The sequence below is a fragment of the Hemibagrus wyckioides genome, linkage group LG11 (assembly GCF_019097595.1).
Source record: "Hemibagrus wyckioides isolate EC202008001 linkage group LG11, SWU_Hwy_1.0, whole genome shotgun sequence".
NCBI lineage: Eukaryota > Metazoa > Chordata > Actinopteri > Siluriformes > Bagridae > Hemibagrus > Hemibagrus wyckioides.
Window position 1 is genome coordinate 3143592 of NC_080720.1, and position 17260 is coordinate 3160851.

At 41.2% G+C, this 17260-nt stretch overlaps 1 protein-coding gene across 3 annotated transcripts in view; it reads right to left on the reverse strand.

The window, feature by feature from the left end:
• Window positions 1-3329: 3329 nt before the first annotated feature.
• chd1l (chromodomain helicase DNA binding protein 1-like) overlaps window positions 3330-17260 on the reverse strand; it is a 31607-nt gene continuing 17676 nt past the window's right edge. The window contains exons 13-25 of one of the 3 annotated variants that reach the window (XM_058403994.1): window positions 17049-17163; window positions 16494-16644; window positions 14986-15160; window positions 14758-14903; window positions 14105-14268; window positions 12190-12392; window positions 8735-8833; window positions 8585-8655; window positions 7486-7600; window positions 7227-7335; window positions 6105-6401; window positions 4493-4574; window positions 3330-3643 (exon numbers count right to left, since the gene is read on the reverse strand). In XM_058403994.1, coding sequence (XP_058259977.1) covers window positions 3521-3643; window positions 4493-4574; window positions 6105-6401; window positions 7227-7335; window positions 7486-7600; window positions 8585-8655; window positions 8735-8833; window positions 12190-12392; window positions 14105-14268; window positions 14758-14903; window positions 14986-15160; window positions 16494-16644; window positions 17049-17163 — 1850 coding nt within the window. In that variant the 3' untranslated portion in view covers window positions 3330-3520. Of the gene's footprint in view, window positions 3644-4492; window positions 4575-6104; window positions 6445-6546; window positions 6596-6718; window positions 6910-7190; window positions 7336-7485; window positions 7601-8584; window positions 8656-8734; window positions 8834-12189; window positions 12393-14104; window positions 14269-14757; window positions 14904-14985; window positions 15161-16493; window positions 16645-17048; window positions 17164-17260 lie in introns of those variants that run through there. The other 2 variants (XR_009206133.1, XM_058403995.1) reach the window with 2 other exon arrangements.

Here is a 17260-nt window from a genome sequence, read left to right on the forward strand (position 1 = left end):
ATCCAACCAGCTCTCCTTCAACCCTGACCAGTTTCCCATTTGCCTGCTGATAAATAAACATCACTGTGACATGATGCTACCACCACCATGGATTTTCATCCAAAAAACACTTTGTTCAGGTCAGAGTTTTCAATTCAGGTCTTTTAAGACTCAAGAAGCGTTTCTTGAGTGTCCAACATGCTAGACTTATTTATTTTTGTCCTATTCTGACCACTCTTCCTTAAAATCCCAGCTTTGTGGAGTATCCTGGAAAATTTTAAAGGAAGAAGTTATGAACTTCTGTGGACGTGACTGACCGGAGACTGTTTGTGTGAATTGTTAAAGGGTCAGAATGTGCTGGAGATGAAATAGTGAAACTTGAGGCTAAGAACCAGCTTAGCCTCAAGCTAAGCTGGTTCTTAACCAGGGAGCGCGTACTGCAGGAGCTTTGGAGGCTGTTAACTTCACCTCGACCGCATGATCGGCTAAGAGTGAGAGAGGACTCGGGAATTTACTGTGAGTCGCCTCAACGTCGGAATCAGAAACAATTAAAGGTGAGGTAAATGAGATTAGGTGATTTAAGAAAATAAGTCATTTTAGGATTTTAATTCTTAAGATATTTGATAAATAAATAATTAAAATTTAAATAAAGCAAAAAAAATAAATAAATAAATTTAAAGAAATTAATAAATAATCAGAATTTGAATAAAGCAAAAATAATAAATAAATAAATAAATAAATAAATAAATTTTAAGAAATGAATAATTACAATTTAAATAAATCAAAAATAATAAATAAATACATTTTAAGAAATTAATAAATAATTAAAATAAAAATAAAGCAAAAAAAAAATAAATAAATAAAGAAATAATTAATACATGTAAATAATGTAAACATAAATAAATAAATAAATAAACAAATACAAATAAATTCAGTAATATTAACAAGCAAATGCTAGTGATGCTTTTTCCAGAACTTTTAACAGAAACCTGTATTGATCTTCCTCAATATTTTTGCGTATATATTCGAGATCTCTAATCCTCACGAAGTCCATTTCAGCTCCTGGTTTGTAGCACAATGTAATGTGGAAAAGTTAAAGGTGAGGTTAAAGTCGTAACACGTGTTAAAGTGTAATACGTTTCTTTAAACATTCAGAAAGATAAGAAACGTATTTGAATTCGGATCACTCCGATCACTCAGCTCCTGAAGTGTCACACATTCATTACTCCAGTTCTTTTCAACAAAGGCGAGAAATCTTCTGCAGAACCTGTTAGTGCTTACTTTCTTCTTCTTCTCTTTTCTTTGTAATCTTCCTCTGTCAAGTGTGCACACGTTTTTATACGTGCAAACCATCATAGTGAAAGAGGTCAGGTTCCACTGTGTGTGTGTGTGTGTGTGTGTGTGTGTGTGTGTTTTTGTAACTTGGACCATAATAAATTCATGACTCATGATGTTTAATGCTACATGATAGCACATGTGTTTACACTGAAGAAGATTAAATCTGTTCTCACCATGTCAGAGTGTTTCTTCTGACTGAAAACGAACCGTCTGGATTTTGTAAAAATAAAACCGCCGCAATTACGACATCATTTATTGTACAGCTCACGGATTCTCAGACGTGACGGTTTGTAACCATGGAAACAAGGACGATTAAATGGAATTGGTTCTTCTGTTGATGTTTTTCGTCACGTCTGAGGTGAGGACGACAGCCCCCCGCCCCCCAAAAAAAAATAAATAAATAAAAATAAATATAAATAAAAATACTCGCCTTTTTATTAAGATACTAAAAATATAAAATATAAAACATAAAAACATAAATAGAAAAAAAAAAAATCAAATTACAAGCTGCCATTCATTCATATCATATTATGTGCAATATGTTCTAGTTCCCTAGCACCTTTCTTGTACTTGGAATACATTTTGTATATATATATATATATAGTATATTTAATTTCTTCTTCTTTGGTCTTTTCCCTTCAGGGGTCTCCACATTGCATCATCTCTCTCCACCTATCCCTATCTTCTCCATCCTCAACACTTACACCCACTAGCTTCATATCCTCATTTAATACATCCATATACCTCCTCTTTGGCCTTCCTCTTTTCCTCCTGCCTGGCAGCTCCATGTCCAACATTCTCCTACCAATATACTCACTCTCCCTCCTCTGGACATGTCCAAACCATCTTAATCTGTCCTCCCTAACTTTGTCCCCCAAACGTCCAACATGAGCTGTCCCTCTGATGTACTCCTTCCTAATCCTGTCCAACCGTGTCCCTCCCAAAGAGAACCTCAACATCTTCAGCTCTGCTACCTCCAGCTCTGACTCCTGTCTCTATATAGAATATTTCATTTACATTTATTTTTTCTTGTGATCTGAAACGGTCTCTAGCAAAAGAATTTCCTCTTATCTTATTCGTTCATTTATTCTGAACGTGAGACTCTGCAAAAACGCCTACAAGCATGGCATTATATCCCCAAAAGTATTGGCACCCCGCATTGAAGTGGATTCTCATTTATAACACAGTATAAGGAGTGATCTATTGATTCACATCGTGGGAAAACATTAGGGCTTTGCTTTATTTGCATTCTTTTGTCCTGAGGCAAAAATATTGGCACCCATACTATTTCTACAGGGTGTCTGAAAAGGAAGCTAAAAAAATAAAAAGCACTGTTTTTAGTTTTTTCACAATTTCATCTAACGTTAGTCAGCTGAAAGGGAAACACCTACATATAAAAAAATAAATAAGTGTAGATATTTGTGAAAAAGTGAATAAATAATAAATATTAAAAAAATCATATCTCGTATCAATTCCTGATTTTTAGACACACTTTAAGCTTGTTTTTATTGAGGTTTTTCAGTAGTGTGTGCAGTTTTTATAGAATAAAGAATAATATTTCTGTTTTTATGACCCTTTATATGTTTATAGTCTTTTCTTCCCAGTGTTTCGGTCAGGTTGAACTCTCTTTAATCCAGACGCTAAAAAATTAAACCGTGTCCATGTTGATGATTGAACGTCTTCATCATGTCTCACTCCCCAGTGGAGGTTAATATGAAGCTCATATGAAAGTAGTCACTCAGGATTTTAAGAATTTGTAGTGTTTCAGAAGGATTTCTGGTTTTCCCTAAACTACTAGGGGTGATGTATTCAAAGAAAAGTACCAGGTTTGTTTTTAAATGAATTTTGATCTCAAACCCAATCCTGCTTGCTCATCTAAAAAGCAGCTCAGATTTCATCTTCAACCAGTAAAATTCTGTGTGAGGTTCTCCGACGGAGGGGAAAACACACGTCTTTAGCTTACTAGGGACAATATATTCATAGAAAAGTTCCAAAAATTTAGGCATATATGATTTAAAATAATTAAAAATTTATTTTACTTTTTATTACAGAGAAACACTTTGGAGTGGTGAAGAGCTGATAAGAGTAAAGACAGATAGAAGAGAGAAATAAATTAATTTATTTTCACAACCAGCAACGAGGAACATTTTTTAACTTTGAACTTGAATAAAAAATTTTATACTTTAAAAATAATCATTTGAATTTATTCTAAATGCAGGAGGTACTTGGAGGTGCTGAGTTTTCTCTGCTTGGCAAAACAAGACTCCAGCCATTTCTTCTTCACCAGAACAGCCTGAGGGTACTGCTGACACATATCCTGTAACTCCTACAAAGAGAACAAATAACACAAATAACACTCGTCAGAGCGCTGGACCGGCAGAGCCAGAAATATTGGCACCCTTGGAAAAGAGTGTATAATGAATACTGGTTGAAAAATAAAGAATAAGCAGCAAAAAAAAAAAAAAAGGAAAATAAATAACATTTCATTCAATTTAACTGAAGAAAGTATCTTTACATTTTTAGACAAAAAATTTAAAAAAATTATAATATTTAACAAACGTGTATGTGTCAATTATTGGCACCCCTTCTTTTTTTCTAATTTGATTGGAAAATTTTATTTGACATTTTATTCCACCGATCTGATTTGTAAAAATCAGAAACAAAGAATTTCTGGCTGAAATCTGATTTATTCCACACGCATTTCTTTAACATTTTGGATTAATTAATTGTGCAAACAAACAATATTGTGTTAAGAAAATAGAAAAACCTGGAATGTTTGAGATGGAGGTGTTGGTTAAATCGTGAAGACTTTTCTGATTTATACAGACAGCATCGACATTACGTTAATATGTCTAGAAAACGTATCCCATGCTGAATATAAATAAATAAACGTGTATATTAATAGATGTTAATGAAATACACCTGCTCTGACTAATTAAATCATTAAATCCGTGAATAAAAATACTCATAAATTAGCCAAAAATATGAAATTTCTCAACACTGGGCTCTTGGTGTAAATATTGGAACATTTTTTGTGAGTCAACAAACACAAACATGTTCACTAAGGTGTTTGTTATTTACGTTATTTGGTTAATTATCAAGAAATCGATTAATTCAAGCCTCAGTCAGTGTACTCCTATTTGAAATGTACTGATAATTAAAAATACTTGAATACCTGGATATGAAGTGGACTTTCTACCTCTGCTACGATGTGAGTGACCTGTGAGCTCATGAGATCTTCATCATCACCGTCATACGTACAGCCAGGTTAAGGAGAAAGTTCATCATCGCTGTCTAAAATGAAGATGTTCACACTGCTGACCACATCATGTGAAGCAGCAGAGAGAAAAGACGAAGACGAACTGACCAGACGTCTGGAACCGTATTCGTTAAAAAGCTTCTGAGAATCATCTCAGAGAGCTCTTAATTTAACTAGGACTAGGAAGCTTAGCTTAAGAGTGCTTCAGGACCAATCTCAGAGCAAGAAAAAGACAAAATATCTTTGAGAGGAGGCGGGGCTTCTAGGCACGACACATTCTTTTGAAGATTGTGATTGGTCATTCAATAAAAAAGATAAGAGCTCTTTAAAATAGGGTCTTAAAGCCTTAACTTTGAAATGACAGACCTAATTTTGCCTATTTAACACGTTATATACACTGATCAGCCATAACATTATGACCGGTGAGAGGTGAAGTGAATAAGGCTGATGATCTCCTCATCATGGCACCTGTTAGTGGGTGGGATATATTAGGCAGCAAGTCAACATTTTGTCCTCAAAGATGATGTTAGAAGCAGGAAAAATGGACAAGCGTAAGGATCTGAGCGAGTTTGACGAAGGGCCGAATTGTGATGGCGGATAGACGCCTGGATCAGAAACTGCAGCTCTTGTGGTGGTGTCTGCAATGGTCAGTATCTATCAAAAGTATCCTTTAAGTCACCATGGAGGCTCCACCTCACAGCTTACAGGATTTAAAGGATCTGCTGCTAACATCTTAGCGCCAGATACCACAGCACACCTTCAGGGATCTAGTGGAGTCCATGCCTCGACAGGTCAGGGCTGTTTTGGCTGCAAAATTTTTTAAGAATTTTCGTCACTAGGAGTAACTCTTTGAGCTAAGAATTTTCATCAACGCAACCCCCGGGGGTCTGGTGTGATGAAGCTGATGATTTCCCAACAGAAACCCAGAACAGACGCAGAGTAACAGAGATTCTCCTGAGACGTACGAGAACATGTTGTATATAGTTCACATAAAAAATAATTTCATTTCTTAAACTAAATTGAATTTTTAAACAAGTTTAATAATTATGAATTGTTCTGAGTGATCGCCAGGCCTTTAGTTAGAAAATCTCAGCATCTGGAAGAAATAACTATAGTGTTAAACAAACATGGTTAAATTCTAGTCTGCTATTTTATTTTTGTTATTTTTTATTTGTTAATTCTAATTGAAAATGTCCAAGTTGGCCAAGTAGTAATAGTTTCATAATGCTTAACGCATAGGGCCTTATTATTATTTTTCTATTTATTTATTTATGTGTCATATTTTTCATCACAGACACATGACATAATTGCTGTTTCTTGCTGGAGTGAAGAAGCTCATGTTCTGTAAGAAGCTCATCCTGTTTCAAACCTGTTCGACTGTAATAAAAATAATTACCCACAAATTGTTCTCATTCCAGAGAGCAACCACAAGAAGCTTTTACGGTGAGAAATATGACATGTCCTTTTTATAGACACGTCTTTGGACTGAGACTTCTTCATTTATGACTAAAGTGACTTTAAAGGATATGTGATGAGGTAGCGTGTGAGTTTCTTTCTCTCCGTCACCCCGACGTTGTAGAAGAACACGCTGACTCCTTTCATGAAGTCGGCTAAACCGGAAGCTTCTCCACTGCGCCACGTCGTCCCGGAAGCTTCCGGAGACACGGCTCGTTCTTCAGATGGACCACGAGGACTGAGAGAGCATGAGGAGCTGGGAGAGAGCGGCGCTGGAGGACTGGTCGCTGAGCTCGAGGTGGACGGAGACGCTGTGTTCGTGGACGGAGCTGCTGTGGTGGACTGAGGGGCTGGACGCTTGTAGTAGTATCTGATGTTTAAGTTAAAGATGTGGACGTAAAGGATGATGAAACCTGCAGTTAAAAAAGGCCAGAAAGAGGCGGACCTTACGTGTGACGTTGTTTTCAAATCTTCCTGGGAAGTTGGTACAGAATTTACAAGTTGTAAAGTCGTAATTACGACCTCCGGGGCATTCAAGATGGAGCTGAACCTTCTGTTAATTAGCTACAAAAAATAATATAAGAAATAATGTAAATGCAGATAATCCGTTTCAGCCGCCCAAAAATATGAGCAATATTCCCAATACTCAGCGTATGTAAACTGTATGGGTGCTTACAAAGAACTGACCCAAGCCAAGCATTCCATGTCAAGGCTCCTCACAGGAAGTCGTGCCACCAAGCTTGGGCTAAAAATAGAACAGAGCACCCACACCACCGATCTGTCAACAAAAAACACCCGAAAAATCACCTAGCTTTTGAACGCATGCTGAAGGCAACGTTGGTATCGTGGGTTGACTCTTTCCATACAGCTTTCACTGACTGAAAACAAAATCATAAAATTCGTAAACTCTCTTCACCTGGCTTTCCACTGACACTAACAGTAACTTTCAGTAACTTGCCTCATAAACCAAACACATAATAACAGGAAATAACACAAAATCAGCTTCTGAGACGAGAAAACATTCATTTTCAATTTCTAATTTACCCTCAGCTACAGAAGCCGCACCTGTAAAGTAAATCCCGCTCGTAATTATGACTTTGTGATGGTGTTTACATGCATTCAGCTCGTAAATACATCATGACTTTTGTGCATTAATTACCTGGTTTTTCTGGTACTATTCTGTGTGGAAGGATACATGAAGGTGGGGACTCCTCGCGAGGCTAAGTGCTTGCGTATCAGTCTCTCAGTGCCGTACCAGTTGAAGCCTTTGGTGGCGTGTCCGATTCGCGGAAGGTGGACGCTTGCTGGAAAAAAGAAGCAGATAAAGAATAAATCGATTTTGAGTGTGTCTTTAAATTTGTCACCGTTTCCTGTGGCTCTAAACATTTAAAAGAAATATTTTGACTCTATAGCTAAAGCTAGAGGAAGTGAGCAATCATAAGCAGGATCTTTACCTTTCTTCTGCTTGGCAGCTCTGTAGATCTTCTTCAGCCCCTCGTCCAGGGCAGTGAGGCAAATCCCCGACAGCCTGTTGGATTTATCTCTCCTCTGAGCGACGATCAGAGCCAGCTGCAGCGACACAGCAGTGAAATGTAATAGAGGTGTGTGGACAGGACGAGGGGAAAGCCCACAGATTACAGGTTCAGGTCAAAGGTCACACAGAGTCTCATTTCTGTCTTTACTCTGAAATGTTCCTTTAAAAAGTCTTACATCATCAGTGACATCACTGTTTCAACTGACCACACAAAAAAATAAACAATCAATAAAAACAAAAAAGAGGCAAAGAAAGAAAGACTAGAAGTGTGTAGATAGAAAGAAAGAAAGAAAGAAAGAAAGAAAGAAAGAAAGAAAGAAAGAAAGAAAGAATTGAAGTGTGTAGAAAGAAAGAAAGAAAGAAAGAAAGAAAGAAAGAAAGAAAGAAAGAAAGAATTGAAGTGTGTAGAAAGAAAGAAAGAAAGAAAGAAAGAAAGAAAGAAAGAAAGAAAGAAAGAAAGAAAGAAAGAACTGAAGTGTGTAGAAAGAAAGAAAGAAAGAAAGAAAGAAAGAAAGAAAGAAAGAAAGAAAGAAAGAAAGAAAGAAAGAAAGAATTGAAGTGTGTAGAAAGAAAGAAAGAAAGAAAGAAAGAAAGAAAGAAAGAAAGAAAGAAAGAAAGAATTGAAGTTTGTAGAAAGAAAGAAAGAATAGAAGTGAATAGAAAGAAAGAAAGAAAGAAAGAAAGAAAGAAAGAAAGAAAGTGTGTAGAAAGAAAGAAAGAAAGAAAGAAAGAAAGAAAGAAAGAAAGAAAGAAAGAAAGAATTGAAGTGTGTAGAAAGAAAGAAAGAAAGAAAGAAAGAAAGAAAGAAAGAAAGAAAGAAAGAAAGAAAGAAAGAATAGAAGTGTGCAGAAAGAAAGAACTGAAGTTTGTAGAAAGAAAAAGAATAGAAGTGAATAGAAAGAAAGAGGTCAGGTCGGTGTGGGAGGAGTCCAGCCTGCAGAGATGTTCTTTCTGATCCCACACACACCTCTAACACTGAGGGAGATGAGAAAGCAGGAGCGGGTTAAGTTCAGACTCACATGGTCTCTCCCGCTCAGTCTCGACTGCTTATCGTCTACAGGAAACAGCAGCACATTCCCCAGCTCCAGGTCTGAAACGGAATAACAGATGAGAGAATCTGGAAAAACCTCAGACCACGAGACGCTGAAGGATCCAGACTTTTCCCTCACCTTCCATTTCTCCTGCCAGTTCATACTGCTTCTTCACCTCGTCTGACCGGCGCTCCAGAGCCGTGAACAGGCCGCCACGCCCCCACCCTCCAGAATCATCTATACACACACACACATACATACACACACATACTTTAAAAAACAAAAACTTCATCTTCTACTCGTCTACTGAAACATATCAATGGAAAACTCGTATCACAACCTGTTTAAAATTTCAACTGTAAATTTATTGTATTGTATTTATTGTCCAAGGAAGGAACAGTGGTGAACTGGTGACAGGGTCATGGGGGGTCAAGGCTCATTGATGCACGTGGGAAGCAAAGGCTGGCCCGTCTGATCCGATCCAACAGACGAGCTACTGTTGCTCAAACTGCTGAAGAATTTAATGCTGGATCTGATAGAAAGGGGTCAGAATACACAGTGCATCAGTTTGTTGTGTATGGGGCTGCATAGCTGCAGACCAGTCAGGGTGCCCATGCTGACCCCTGTGCACTGCCAAAAGCACTGGGAAATTGGGCTACTGTTGGTCGAAGAAGTAGAGGAGGGAGGAGAGTGTGCAGACAGAGAGAGAAGAGGAAAGGTAAGAGTGTAGGACTGAGAATAGGAACTCTGAATGTTGGTACTATGACAGGGAAAGGTAGAGAGCTGGCTGATATGATGGACAGAAGGAAGGTGGATATACTGTGTGTACAGGAGACCAGGTGGAAGGGTAGCAAGGCTCGTAGTATAGGAGCAGGATTCAAGCTGTTTTATTATGGGGTGGATAGTAAGAGAAATGGGGTAGGTGTGGTCCTGAAGGAGGAGTTTGTGAGGAATGTTCTGGAGGTGATGAGAGGGTCAGACAGGGTGATGAGTCTGAAGTTAGAGGTTGAAGGGGTGATGTTGAATGTTGTTAGTGGTTATGCCCCACAGGTAGGTTGTGAGTTAGAGGAGAAAGAGAGATTCTGGAGTGAATTAGATGAGGTGATGGACATGTTGGTGAGGGGAACACAGGTGATGAGGAGGGGATGGGCAAGTTTGGAGTTAAGGAAAAGAACCTTGAAGGACAGATGGTAGTGGACTTTGCTAAGAGGATGGACATGGCTGTGGTTAACACTTATTTTCAGAAGAGGGAGGAGCATAGAGTGACTTACAAGAGTGGAGGTAGGAGCACACAGGTAGACTACATCCTATGTAGAAGAGGCAATCTGAAAGAGATTAGTGACTGTAAAGTGGTAGTGGGAGAGAGTGTAGCCAGACAGCATAGGATGGTGGTGTGTAGGATAAATCTGATGGTCTGTAAGAAGAGGTCAAAGATAGAGATGGAGAAGAAAACCAAGTGGTGGAAGCTGAAAAAGGAGGAATGTTGTGAGGAATTTAGACAGAAGTTGAGGCAGGCTCTGGGTGGTCAGGTAGTGCTGCCAGATGACTGGGAAACTACAGCAGAAGTGATCAGGGAGACAGGAAGAAAGGTGCTGGGTGTGTCATCTGGAAGGAGGAAAGAAGATAAGGAGACTTGGTGGTGGAATGAGGAAGTTCAGGATAGTATTCAGAGGAAGAGGTTAGCCAAGAAGAAGTGGGACATGGACAGGACTGAAGAGAATAGACAGGAATACAAGGAGTTACAGCACAGAGTGAAGAGGGAGGTGTCTAAGACCAAGCAGAAGGCGTATGACGAGTTGTACACTAGGTTAGACACTAGAGATGGAGAGAAGGACTTGTACAGGTTAGCTAGGCAGAGGGATCAAGATGGGAAGGATGTGCGGCAAGTTAGAGTTATTAAGGATAGAGATGGAAAGGTGCTCACAAGTGAGGAGAGTGTACAGAGGAGATGGAAGGAGTACTTTGAAGAGCTGATGAATGAGGAAACTGAGAGGGAAAAAAGAGTAGAAGGGGTGAACTCTGTGGAACAGGCAGTAGATAAGATTAGAAAGGATGAAGTCAGGAAGGCTTTGAAGAGGATGAAAAGTGGAAAGGCAGTTGGTCCTGATGACATCCCGGTGGAGGTCTGGAAGTGTCTAGGAGAGGCGGCAGTGGAATTTTTAACTAGTCTGTTTAACAGGGTTTTAGAGAGTGAGAAGATGCCTGAGGAATGGAGAAGAAGTGTGTTAGTGCCGATCTTGAAGAATAAGGGTGATGTGCAGAGTTGCAGCAACTATAGGGGGATAAAGTTGATGAGCCATACAATGACGCTATGGGAAAGAGTAATGGAAGGTTAAGGAAGGTAGTGGAAATTTATGAGCAGCAGTATGGCTTCATGCCCAGAAAGAGCACAACAGATGCAATTTTTGCTCTGAGAATGTTGATGGAGAAGTATAGGGATGGTCAGAGAGAGCTGCACTGTGTGTTTGTAGACTTGGAGAAAGCGTATGACAGGGTGCCAAGAGAAGAGCTGTGGTACTGTATGAGGAAGTCAGGAGTAGCAGAGAAGTATGTCAGAGTGGTGCAGGACATGTATGAGAGGAGCAGGACAGTGGTGAGGTGTGCTGTAGGTCAGACAGAGGAGTTCAGAGTGGAGGTGGGACTGCATCAGGGATCGGCTCTGAGCCCCTTCCTGTTTGCTATGGTGATGGACCAGTTGTCAGAGGAGGTCAGACAGGAGTCTCCTGGACAGTGATGTTTGCAGATGACATTGTGATCTGTAGTGAGAGCAGGGAGCAGGTGGAGGAAAACCTGGAGAGGTGGAGGTTTGTGCTGGAGAGAAGAGGAATGAAAGTCAGTCGTAGTAAAACTGTGTACATGTGTGTGAATGACAGGGAGGGAAGTGGAACAGTAAGATTACAGGGTGAAGAGGTGAAGAAGGTACAGGAGTTTAAGTACTTGGGGTCAACAGTCCAGAGTAATGGAGAGTGTGGGAAAGAGGTAAAGAAGCGAGTGCAAGCAGGTTGGAATGGGTGGAGAAAGGTGTCGGGAGTTCTGTGTGAAAGAAAAATATCAGCGAGAATCAAGGGGAAGGTGTACAGGACAGTGGTGAGACCGGCCATGCTGTATGGTTTAGAGTCAGTGTCACTGAGACAGAGACAGGAGTCAGAGCTGGAGGTAGCAGAGCTGAAGATGTTGAGGTTCTCTTTGGGAGGGACACGGTTGGACAGGATTAGGAACGAGTACATCAGAGGGACAGCTCATGTTGGACGTTTGGGGGACAAAGTTAGGGAGGACAGATTAAGATGGTTTGGACATGTCCAGAGGAGGGAGAGTGAGTATATTGGTAGGAGAATGTTGGACATGGAGCTGCCAGGCAGGAGGAAAAGAGGAAGGCCAAAGAGGAGGTATATGGATGGAATAAATGAGGATATGAAGCTAGTGGGTGTAAGTGTTGAGGATGGAGAAGATAGGGATAGGTGGAGAGAGATGATGCAATGTGGAGACCCCTGAAGAGAAAAGCCCAAAGAAGAAGAGGACTCATCATGGGCAGTGTTGCTATGGCAACACCAGTCATTTTAGCATGCTGTTGTTTTTTTTTTTTTTTTACATACCCACACAGTGGACGATGATGGCGTCCTCGCTCGCAGCCTGAGGGTGTGTGACGTCACCAAGCACGTAGCGAATGGCCATGTCGTCCGAGTCTGTAGAGGTCACGCTGCTAATGTCCTCTTCCTCCTCCTCTACATCCTCACCTTCACTATCAGCAGAGGGCAGGCACAGAGACTTATAGCCACATGATTCCCACCAGGCCATCCTGAAACACACACACAGTAAAATTATTGACATATTATATCAAAGAAAAAAAAAGAAAGAAAGATTGGTAGAAAGAAAGATTGGTGGAAAGAAAGAAAGAAAGAAAGAAAGAAAGAAAGAAAGAAAGAAAGAAAGAAAGAACAAAAGAAAGAAAGAAAAAACAGTGGTAGAAAGAACAAAAGAAAGAAAGAAAGAAAGAAAGAAAGAAAGAAAGAAAGAAAGAAAGAAAGAAAGAAAGAAAGAAAGAAAAAGAAAGAAGGTTAGTAGAAAGAAAGAAAGAAAGAAAGAAAGAAAGAAAGAAAGAAAGAAAGAAAGAAAGAAAGAAAGAAAGAAAGAAAGAAGGGCCCACTCATTCAAGGGCCCAAGGTGCTGGAGCTTGAACCCCCAACCTTCAGCTCAGTAACCCAGAGCCTTCAACTACTGTGCCACCACTGGGGTGAGATGATGATTACTATCTCATTTTCTTTCCGGAAAACAAATCTTGTGATGATGACAAATTATCTCGTGAATAAACAACAAGTTTCCATTTTCACAAGAGTTTGTTTTTCCTAAGAGTAAACGACATGATGTAATGCCTTCTTAGGTAATTATCTCATGTGTACCAAGTACTATATTGTTTAATTAACAAAAAAAGAATCTTGTGAAAATGATAAATTATCTCGTGTTCACGTGATAGATTTTAGAGGTCTCTGTAGGTCATGATATCAACAACAACACATGAAGAAGAAGAAGAAAATTTTAGATTAATTATCTCACATGTGCCACCTACTATCTCATTTAGTTTCAGAAAAAAATCTTGTTAAAATGAAATCGCGCTTATGCAATAATTTTCACAAGATTTCATTGTTCCTAAAAGTAAAGGATATGATGTGAGGTCTTTTTTCACAGTTATCTCATGCTTGTCTCTAGTTTTCATTCAGGAAAAAAAAAAAGAAGACAAATTATCTCATGGTCATGAGATGAGATAATTTCCCAAATTCATGCAAATTGTTTTCTCAATAAATAAATAAATAAATAAATAAATAAATAAATAAATAAATAAATAAATAAATAAATAAATATTTAAAATAAATAAATGGTTTCTTTATTTATTTATTTAAAACAAATCAGTGTAAACTGAAGAGGACAAAAAAACAAATAAAAACAAAAATAAACCTCCATATTCATACAGTAGGATTAAAACCAGCAGAATTCCTACCACGCCTAGCACCTGATCAACTCGGTGTAGATCAGAACCTGTTCTTGTCTGGTCAGACGCCTTGACCCTGACTCTTTGTGCTCTCTGGACTCACCTGACCAATCCTGATGCTCTACTCATGCTTGCCTTCCACCTGAGAATCCCCTCACGCCTCTCTGCTGCTGAGGACTTGTGGTGTTTTTATCACACGGGTTCTCTAAAGACTTCATCGATCTACACTCAGGGGTTTGGTGGATATCTTCATCTGGATACTGTAGACTTAGAGCTAAAACCACGTCCTGATGATCCTTTTAACACGCCCAGCTAACACTGTTGCTATAACCAGCTATAACATTTCCTCTCCAGACTCCTTGCTCTTGCTCGAAATCTACAGCTCCCTTTGTGAATTTATGTCTAGTGTTAAAAGCACTATGTAAATAAAAACTGAACTAAATTGTGCTTGCTCCTTCGTTTATTTATAAGTCACTTCTCTGGGGAGAAAAAATCTGCTGCGTCGTTATGATGAAGATTCTTACTTCTTCTTGTATTTCTGCTCCTCACGCTGCTTCTTCTTCTCTTCCTGAACCCTGGCTCGTTTAGCAGCGTTTTCCTCTTTCTTCTGTTGCCTCTTTTCCAGCTCCGTCTTTGTCAGAGGCCTCTTCAGTCTCGACGTCGATGGTAATTCTCCAGAGAATAAAACCTACGGACAAACAAATGGCTAATCAGCTGAAAACGATGTCCATGAATGTTAGCATAGCTACAATCCTGTGTGTGGTGGTGAAAGAGGAGGCAGAGGAGGTGGAGTACGTGAAGGTGAAAGTGGAGGAGTAGGTGGTGAAGGAGGGGGAGGAGGAGATGGAGAAGGTGGAGGAGGTGAAGGTGGAGGTGGTGAAAGGTGAAAGTGGAGAAGTAGGTGGTGAAGGAGGGGGTAGAGGAGATGGAGAAGGTGCTGGTGCACAGATCACACCACACTATGTTAGGGAATAACATTTACCCTATATAGTGCACTTCAGTCTGAGAGAGAAAGAGAGGAGTGTCTGAGATTGGGGAAAAGAAAATGTCTCCAATGCCTTTTAAGTCATTTATAATAAACACAAAGATTTGTTCAGACTTTAAAGATGACAATTAAATAAACATCTACTCTTTTAGTGAGGGTCAATATATTTTTAGAAAAATTTAAAGGACTCACTCCGGTTTTGTGCCGTAGACTGCGTCCCTCTTTCCCAGTGTCCTCCAGAGAAGTGGGCTGTTCCCCCAGCATGAGCTCGAACCTTTTCTCGTCCTCCATGCTGGGGATTTTGGAGTAGTCCGTCCCCTCAAAGATGTACATATGAGCTGGAGAGGAAGGGAAAAATGTTAGGGAGCTCATGGCCGGGCTGTAAACATGACCTGAGTCGGGAGAGCTACAGCGTCCTACTCTTTCTCTCCTGATCTTCATCATCCTCTTCCTCAGCAGGTCTGAGGTTCTCCTCGTCTATTACCCACTGGCCGTCTCTGGACTCTCCCAGCATCTCCCGAACGTCCACTTGCTGAACCGAGCTCTCATCTGACGACAGCAGTTTGTGGACTCCAAACTTCAGGATTTCACTCAACTGCATGCACACACACAAACACACACACACATATGAGAAGGTGGTGGAGGTGGTGAAAGTGGAGTAGGTGGAAGAGAAGGTAGTGAAGGTGGAGGAGGAGGTGGTGAAGATGGAGGTAGAGGAGGTGAAGAAGGTGGAGGAGGTGGTGAAGTTGGAGCATGAGAGGTGGTGGAGGGGGTGAAAGGTGAAAGTGGAGGAGTAGGTGGTGAAGGAGGGGGTAGAGGAGATGGAGAAGGTGGAGGAGTATGAGAAGGTGGTGGAGGTGGAAGTGGAGAAGGTGGTGGAGTTGGAGTGTGAGAAGGTGGTGGTGAAGGAGGATGTGGAGGTGGTGGTGAAGGAGGATGTGGAGGTGGTGGTGAAGGAGGAGGTAGAGGAGGTGGATGTGGTGAAAGTGGAGAAGTAGGTGGTGAAGGAGGGGGTAGAGGAGATGGAGAAGGTGGAGGAGGTGGTGGAATATGATAAGGTGCTGGAGGTGGAAGAGGTGGTGGAGTATGAGAAGGTGGTGGAGGTGGAAGTGGAGAAGGTGGTGGAGGGGGAGGAGTATGATAGGTGGTGGTGGAGGTGGAGAAGGTGGTGGAGGTGGAAGAGTATGAGAAGTGATGGAGAAGGTGGTGGAGGTGGAGGAGTATGAGAGGTGGTGGAGGTGGAGGAGTATGAGAGGTGGTGAAGGAGGAGGAGTATGAGAGGTGGTGGAGGTGGAGATGGAGAAGGTGGTGAAGGAGGAGGAGTATACGAGGTGGTGGACGTGGAGGAGTATGAGAGGTGGTGGAGGTGGAAAAGGTGGTGGAGGAGTATGAGAGGTGGTGGAGTTGGAGGAGTATGACAGGTGGTGAAAGTGGAGGAGGAGTATATGAGGTGGTGGACGTGGAGGAGTATGAGAGGTGGTGGAGGTGGGAAAGGTGGTGGAGGTGGAGGAGTATGACAGGTGGTGAAGGTGGAGGAGGAGGAGGATGTGGAGGTAGAGGAGGTTGTGGAGTTGGTGGAGTTAGAGTATTGAAGGTGGTGGAGTTGGAGGAAGTGAAGGAGGAGGTAAACTATAAGAAGTTGAAGGAGGTGGAGAACGTGGAGGAGGAGGTTGTGGAGGTAGAGGACATGGTGGAGTTGGAGGAGTATGAGAGGTGGTGGAGGAGAATGAGATGTGGTGGAGTTGGAGGAGTATGAGAGGTGGTGGAGTTGGAGGAGTATGAGAGGTGGTGGAGCTGAAGAACGTGGAGGAGGAGGTTGTGGAGATAGAGGATGTGGTGGAGTTGGAGGAGTATGAGAGGTGGTGGAGTTGGAGGAGTATGAGAGGTGGTGAAGGTGGAGGAGGAGGAGGATGAAGTAAAAGATGTACCTGTAGCTGATCAGCAAACTGATTCTTGTCCATCAGAGAGAATTGTCCATCCTTGATCACGGTGTTGGTGAGCTGCAGCTTGGAGAGAGCGCGGGAGTAAATGATCTCCTCCACCGTGTCTCTCCCCAACAACCGGATCACTTTCACATTCCTGACAACACAGCCAGCAGAACACAGGGGATCAGATGAGCAGAGTTATCCAATACATGAATATGTAAATGAGAAGAAGATTAATCCCGGGGTCAGGAATGTAGAGTGTGAAAGGTCAGATGATGAAGAGTCAGGATTCAGTGATAACCCCGGGGAAAGGAGGAGCAGTGTGAAACCTCCAACTACACAAACCCAGGATTCCCTTTATCCGGGGTTTACTAGGACCCAGGGGAAATATTATCGTTACAATCTGAGGTTTCCACGGTAACAGATTATTCACAGGGACTGGAAAGTTTTCTATCAGGAGACGTTCATGTGAAAGTTTAAGGAAGGAGGAAGGAGTCTCCAGTGTTCGGTAACAGTGAGGTAAAGAGGTCTGATGTTGGTGTTGTTTCTCTGCACTACCTCGTCTGTCCGATCCGGTGAGCTCGAGCCTCCGCCTGCAGGTCGTTCTGTGGGTTGAAATCACTGTCCAAGAAGATTACTGTGTCGGCTGCTACCAGGTTTAAACCAACCCCGCCTACACACACACACACACACACACACACACACACACAAACACACACACACAGAATTGTAGGTAAAGCAGGACAAGTGAGACGTCTCTCTGTATTGTG